We start from the raw sequence: 7,248 nt of genomic DNA on the forward strand, positions 1-7,248 counted from the left end.
GTATAATAGAAATTATCCTATTCCAAACGTTTTTATTAAGATAATTTTTTCGGAAGTTAAAGTTTTTTCTTCATCCTAGCGGTAATTGAAACTGAAATATTTTTTGTTCTATAAACTCAAAGTGCATGTATTGACAATTGAAGCAGTAGATTCCAAATACTATGTAAGAGTGATTCTCAAAATCCCAACTGCCATATAAAATATATTTAAAGGAAAGAAAAAGGTTATAAATTTTCAACCACCTAGTAGACTCATGCTCTTGGTCGTCCCTTATCTAGTTTAGTTATATATACATATCATATCAAGGACCACACCCATCAACCATAACCATATTATCTCTTACTCTTACAAGCACGACCAGACAACCAGACATCAGACCAGACCACCTTGTATTTGTTTGGTATCATATCGAAACCCTAGCTAATGGACTGGTTTTCCTGGCTATCAAGAACCAATCTAGACCCTTCTCTCATCTACCAATACGGTGTCACTTTCTCCCGAAATGAGCTTCAACGAGAAGACATTTCCTATTTTAACCATGAATTTCTCTTGAGTATGGGAATCTCCATTGCCAAACACAGGCTAGAAATTCTCAAGCTTGCAACAAAGGAAACACATACACTAAATTCTCCCACAATTCGATTCTCTAAGTTCATTTCAGCGATTAAAAAGCGTGTTAATCGCTTTGTTTTCAATCATGATTCTACTGTTAAAGCCTTGCCGGAGCCGGAGCCGGTGCGGCTGCCCTTGCCGGAGCCGGTCATATGTAAGCAGCTGTGGAAAGATCAGGTGAAGCCTCCGGTGATGAGAACTAGGAGACAAGCGAAATCTGGGCCGTTGGATGGAAGAGTGCCGGAGAATTTGATGCTAAATCATAGAAGAATGAAGTTTTCTGGGCCGTTGGATGGAAGGATACCAGAAAGTTTGTTGGTTGATGATAGAAAGTTGAAGTTATCTGGGCCGTTGGATGGGAATTCACATGATAGATTGGTGTTTTCTTATAGAAGCCCAAAATTGTATGCAAGTTCAGATATAAATCAGAGGTTGATGAGCCCAAGAATAGCTAAGCCGTTGGATTCTTATAATATGGAAAAGTCAAATTCAAACAATGATGATCTTGATGATAAGCTATTATGGGCTGCACTTTTTCAGGACATGAATCCCACTTGAAATTCTCAAATTCAGGTTTATTGTCTCCTTCCCCCCCCAAAAAAAAAAACTAAAATTTAGCATCTATATTTTCCACAATTTTATTACATTCCATGTACTTTAATTTCTGTGTATTTTGCCATTATTCTTAATTTTTTCTTTCTCAAATTTAACTCTTGATAGAAAATTTAAAGATCAATTTGGTCATTGCTAAAAGATCAATATAGCACAGAATCATATTTGAGTATCAATTTAGTCTAAATGACACATATTAGCATATTTGATTTGACTCGTAAGTGTTAAGTTGAAAGAATAATTTGATACTCAGAACTTAATTTTGAATTAAATTGATCTTGCTAGCTAATTTGAAGAATAAATTGTTAGTTTACCCTACAATTATTGTTTCAGCCGCTTTTGACAGGCATCAGAACATGTTCAAACTATTTTCAACTGTGTAAATAAAATGGTCTACGGTTAAATTTTCTGCCAATGATAAAATTTTATGAGAAATTGAAATACAGGGAGGGACTAAAGTTAGTAAAATTAAAAGTACAAGTGTCAAAACAATAAATTGTGCAAAATATAAAAGTTGAATTTTTAGCTTTTGGTTCATGTCATGTCATAGTGGGAGATGCTATTGTTCTGTATTTTACTTTTCAGATCAGCAGATCCTGTAATATTGCCCTGTTGGTACTTCATTTTTTCCTAATTTGGTGTTTTCTGCAACAAAATGTTCAAAATTTTACCCATAAGAAAGTAGAATTTTTGTCTAAATTCGTAAAGCATTGATCTGAGAAATTCTGGTATTTATTTGAGATGCTAAAGAAGAATAAATTGCAACAACTATTTACAACACTAATTGTTATTCTCAAAAGGGGGTTGGATCTGCAGTTAAAGGCATTAAATATATTGCTATAAAAGATGCTTATCTGAAGAACCAACATTCACCATCCTATATAAATAGCCACCCTCATTCGCTACAAGTAAATACACAAACTATTTGCATCTATCTGTAATTTTCTCTCTTTTTTATTATGAAATGAAAAACATTTCTCAGAAATTTTGAGAGAATTACATTTTGGCCCTTGCACTTGATGGCTATTAGTGTTTTTGTCCCTGTACTTCAATCTATTTTTAAAAAATTTGGCAAGTTGAGGGCCAAATTATAACTTTTGCCTCTCTAGAGAAGCTCTTTTTAATGTATAATTTCTTTGGCAGAACATAATTATGAATGAGTGCATGCACATAATTCAAAAAACAACACCAAAATTGGATCTTTTAAGCAGAATACGAGAGTTTTAGCATAAAATATGTATGCATGAGTTGATATTGAAAACATGGACTTAAAAAAAAAAAAAAAAACAAAAAAACAAAGAAAAAAAAAACCCTCCTCTAAACTATACTAGATTGTGCTCTCAAACCTCCATGTTCCATTTCAACAATGTCAATGAGATGAAGTTTGAGGAATCCTGAAGGAACCCCCAGAATAGAGCATCACATAAACAGGTCGTAATCTCATGGTAAGGACGACACACATGATCGATCCCACGCAACAAACACCAGCCAGAACCAGGAAGGTGAGCCTGAAGCAATTCGGGCCTATGCACGAGACACTTGATCCCAACAACATATTCACTCCATGCTGCTTTGCTGCCTCAGTATCATACACATATCCTGCTAGCAGACCCGAGAAGAGGAATGCCCCAAGAGGATTTCCAATTGACATGAAGTTGTAAAATATACCGAAATGTTTCAATCCGAAAAGCTCGGACACAGTTGGAATCATTATAGAGAACTGAACCCCATAGCAAAACCCAAGTAATGCAGTTGCAGCATAAAGGGTACCGTCAATTGCAGAAGCAAATAGGAGATATATTACAATCATTACTACTTGAGTACATGCCATCCATACTGTACGAGGAAGCGCTTTTGTCCTGCAAAGGATAAATTTATAACATGTAATTATTATAGAATGAAAGCAATTCAACAGAAACATGTAAGTCTGATCAATTTCAGACCACAAGCAAGCCGAAACCCCAAGATGCACGAATACGAATTACAAGTGACTGCATCCTCAGTGCATTACCTGATTTGGATGATTTGCATATAACTATTCAGACTGAAATATCCAAAATGGAAGAATAGACTAACCTTACAAAATGTTCAGAAACAGCCCCACCACCAAGACGTCCCGAAAAATTGCAAAAGCTGAAAACAGTCAACAAGATTGTAGTGTCATGCGCCCCCTGTGCAATCCCTATCTGAGCCATATTATTAAGCACGGTTACGCCTGAACCAACCCCAACAAAGTAAACAAAGAAAAGTAGCCAGAAATCAGCTTTGATTATAGCTTCAATAAATTTGAAATCCTCCCCTCTTTTAGGCCTCCTCTTTTTCTTTATTGCTCCTTCACCCTCAGCTAGAAGCATAGCTACCTCAGATATCTCCTCGTTTTCCTGAAAACTTCCAAGGGTCTGTGATGATGAAGATGGTGCGAGCAAAGGTTCTGTTTTTCCGGCATGTTCTTCTCTCTCTACCAAATATTCAGAAGAGCCATTTGATCTGTTAAGTGTGGCTTCGTTTTTGCTTCTCATTCGACAGATAGTCATTTTTATAGGTACCACAAGTGGAGCCATGAGAAGGATAATCATTATAGCAAGAATAGAATATGATATTGGGTTGCTGAAATGAAGCAAATGGTCCAATATTGTGGTTGTTAAAATGTAAAAGCCAAGGATAATAAGCATCACTTGGACAAAAAGAAAATGCGCATGTTGTGAAGAGTCCTCAGCAGAAGCCGGAGTGCAAGCCCTTACAAAATACATCAGTAGGAAACACAAAAATGGAATTCCAAGTGCAAGAAACATCAGAAGCTTAGACGAGGAACTATCAAGTACCATGCTATAAACTGCAGTGAAGACAGCAGCACTGATCCCTCCATAACCTTTGAGAATACCAGCAACGGTGCCTCGATTAAGTGGGAAGTTCCTCATGTTGGTCACTAGTACAGCTGTACTCAACCAAGCACTGCTGTTTGTGGCAACACAGAGTGCAATCCACAGCTGTAACACCGTAAAAACACAGATTAACGGTCTGTACAAATCGTAACGTAAAACAAGCATCCACAAAATGCGTGTCACTGAGCCAAAGAGAAGTGTTGGAAGTAGGCTGTAACTGTAAATGAGGTCCTAATGCTGAGGGCATTGTATATATCATTTAGATAACAAAGTAACCAAAAGAACGTCAAAAACTATCCAAATGTCAGTAAAAGCTACTTGTACGCATACAAACTGGAGATACACTTGAGTTTCCTCCAACAGAATATCAATCTCAAGTCAACCGAACTTTTACCAGCCACGTGTTTAATTGTCTTCCATTAAGGGCAATATGAAGATAAAATTACAGCAGTTTGATTGTTCCATGGTCAATTTCACCTATATAAACATGGAAAAGTTGCATATATTCTTTAAATAAGTAAATGAAATCACAAAAATTGCATAAAATGCAAGAAAATGCAATCAATTGTGTGCTTGTGTGAATGCAAAAACATAGACTTGTTTGACAAACTAGTAACACAAAAATGCAATCTGACTGTTTAAGCTACCCTGTAGTTAAAAATCTTACAAATACTGTAACGACCGGGTCCGAAGTTGGTGGCACCATGATAGAAGGCTTGAGTATGGAGCGGTCCTAAGGAATGATGATAGGGGCAGGAATGACTAAATCCCACATTGGAGATGAAGATAGTGATTGGGCTTTAATAGTAAGGTAGGAATCCAATCCAATGCAAGACGCATTTTAAAACCGTGAGGCTCAAGCTGTTGCCAAAGAGGACAATAATCTCAAGGTGTTGGATTTGAGCCAAAGAGGACAATAATCTCAAAGGTGTTGGATTTGAGCCAAAATGGAAAATAATTACATGGTACTAGGCAGGTTGTTACATCATAGTTAACAAAATTTAAAGGGGATTTTAGCTGGGAAGGGATGGAAATGAAGGTTAAAATTTAAACTTGGGAGTTGATGAAATGTAATTTAAAATTGAACTCCTCCCAACCAAGGGCTTACTCGATGAACAACTACAAAATTTCTCAAAGACCATCTTTCAAGTTGAAACTGTGAATATATTTTCTTTTCCATCTTTTGAGCTATCAGTCAGTTTTTGAGTATGAATTCAAGTTTGTTTTAATAATAAAAACACAAACAGTTCTGAACAGCTTGTAAAGGAATCTAAGATTGAAGATTTACTAATCTACATGGACTGAATTCATCAAAAGGTAAAGTTACTAGAAACCAGACGAGGTTAAATCCGATTTTAGGAATTGAAACAAAATATTTCCATCAATGATCACGGAAAACCCCATTGATACTTGATTAAAAAATGAATTGAATCCAAAACCCATTTAACCCATGTTTCATTCGATAGCAATAATCATTTCAAAGCAAATTACCCAGAAGCAAACTCCAAATAATGAACAGAAAAAATAAGCAAACAAGATTCAGAGAACTGACCAGCCAATGGGGCAATTGGAGAGTACGGGAAACAGCAAGGAAGAGAACGCCATAACCAGAGAAGCAAGCAAAAGCACCGATCAATAGAATAAGCCAAGGAGGGAGCTTATTAGAAGCAATACCAGGAAGAATTCCAACATTTTCTCCAATATCATTAGCAACACCAAGCATAGTAAGCTGATGCTGACTAAAACCAAGCACGGATTTCAAGGAATGTGAATAGAGAGGGAAATTATATGCATTTCCTGATGCTATTTGCATCCAAACTGCTGCTCCAAGCCCTACCCATGGTGGCCTGCTCCCTGCTTTCAGGCTCACCATTGATTCCTTCTTCCTCACTTTTCTGATTCAGGGTGAGAGTGAAAAAGAGAGAGAGAAAAGAGGTAAAAGGGGAAGAAGAAGGTTATGTTTGTGTGTGGAAGTGGAAGTTGTCTGTCTGTCTGTCTACATTCGAGTACATTTGATATGATGACTTGGCATCTGGCCATGTCGGCTGCCACTAAACCAACTCTATTCTTTTCATTTTCCGTTCCTTTTTATTTCCATTAATTTTTCGGCAATTTCAATTTTCTTTTTGTCCAAACTATCCTGCATTTTAGGAACATAACCTAAATTATTCCATATTTGATTTACCCGAACTTTTTTTTTTAATTAATAAATTTATAATTAATAGAGTACTTAATTTGATTCATTGTATTGTTTAAGAGTGATTTTCGTATTTATTATAATGAGTTATTGTGTTCATTAATAATCATGTCTATAATGTATAAATGCATATGAATTTTTTTTGGTAGAATAAATGCATATGAATTAAAATAGTAAGTAAAGAGAATTTTCTTTCCATAATTACACTCTTCCTCTGCTGTATATTTATTTGATCCAATATTTTTGTCTTTTAATTTTATAAAAAGACATAAAAAAAATGTTTGTTAAAATTCAAGAAATTTATTTTTAATAGTAAAATAATTAAGAATAATAATAGTATCAGCTCAACTAAACTAAATAGGCTATTAGTTTCTCTCAATTTTCAAAGGATGAAATTCTCTTTTAAAATATTTTAATTACAATTGTATTTTAATTTATAAATTCCCGATGGTTAGGCTATTAGTTCAATGTATATTAGCCTGGGGTTTAATACATCATTTGCTCCTGAACTTGTCCAAAAAACTTGATTGGTCTCCTGAACTTACGTAAAATGTAATCAATTGAGCACTCGATCGCAAAAAAAAAGTAAGTTAAATACGAAAGAAGTATTCCACACATATACTCCAATAGATTAAAAATGAAGTTATTACTTGCTCAACTATAAAACTTATCTTCTCTAATATTAGAACCATATACTCCGACTTTGGTCGTTTTATTTTTTTTAAGATGCGTGGAATACATCTTTCGCATTTAACTTACTTTTTTGTGACCGAGTGATTAATTGATTACATTTTGCGCAAGTTCAGGGGGTTAACTGAACATTTTATGCAAGATGAAGGGGCTATCGGGGCACTTTTAAAGTTCAAGGGGCCAATCAAACTTTTTGAATAAGTTCAGGGAGCAAATAATGTATTAAACCTAAATTAAATTAGACATTTCGAAAAC

General features: G+C 35.2%; 1 protein-coding gene across 1 annotated transcript; it reads right to left on the reverse strand.

Annotated features, from left to right (window-relative positions):
* Positions 1-2,405: 2,405 nt before the first annotated feature.
* Positions 2,406-6,101, reverse strand: LOC136202644 (protein NUCLEAR FUSION DEFECTIVE 4-like). The gene is made up of 3 exons (XM_065993393.1): positions 5,659-6,101; positions 3,301-4,211; positions 2,406-3,083 (listed from the first exon to the last, which is right to left on the reverse strand). The coding sequence occupies exons 1-3, from the start codon at positions 5,977-5,979 to the stop codon at positions 2,594-2,596; spliced, it is 1,722 nt and encodes a 573-aa protein (XP_065849465.1). The 5' UTR covers positions 5,980-6,101; the 3' UTR covers positions 2,406-2,593.
* Positions 6,102-7,248: the final 1,147 nt, after the last annotated feature.

This window comes from Euphorbia lathyris, chromosome 8, assembly GCF_963576675.1.
Source record: "Euphorbia lathyris chromosome 8, ddEupLath1.1, whole genome shotgun sequence".
Classification (NCBI taxonomy): Eukaryota; Viridiplantae; Streptophyta; class Magnoliopsida; order Malpighiales; family Euphorbiaceae; genus Euphorbia; species Euphorbia lathyris.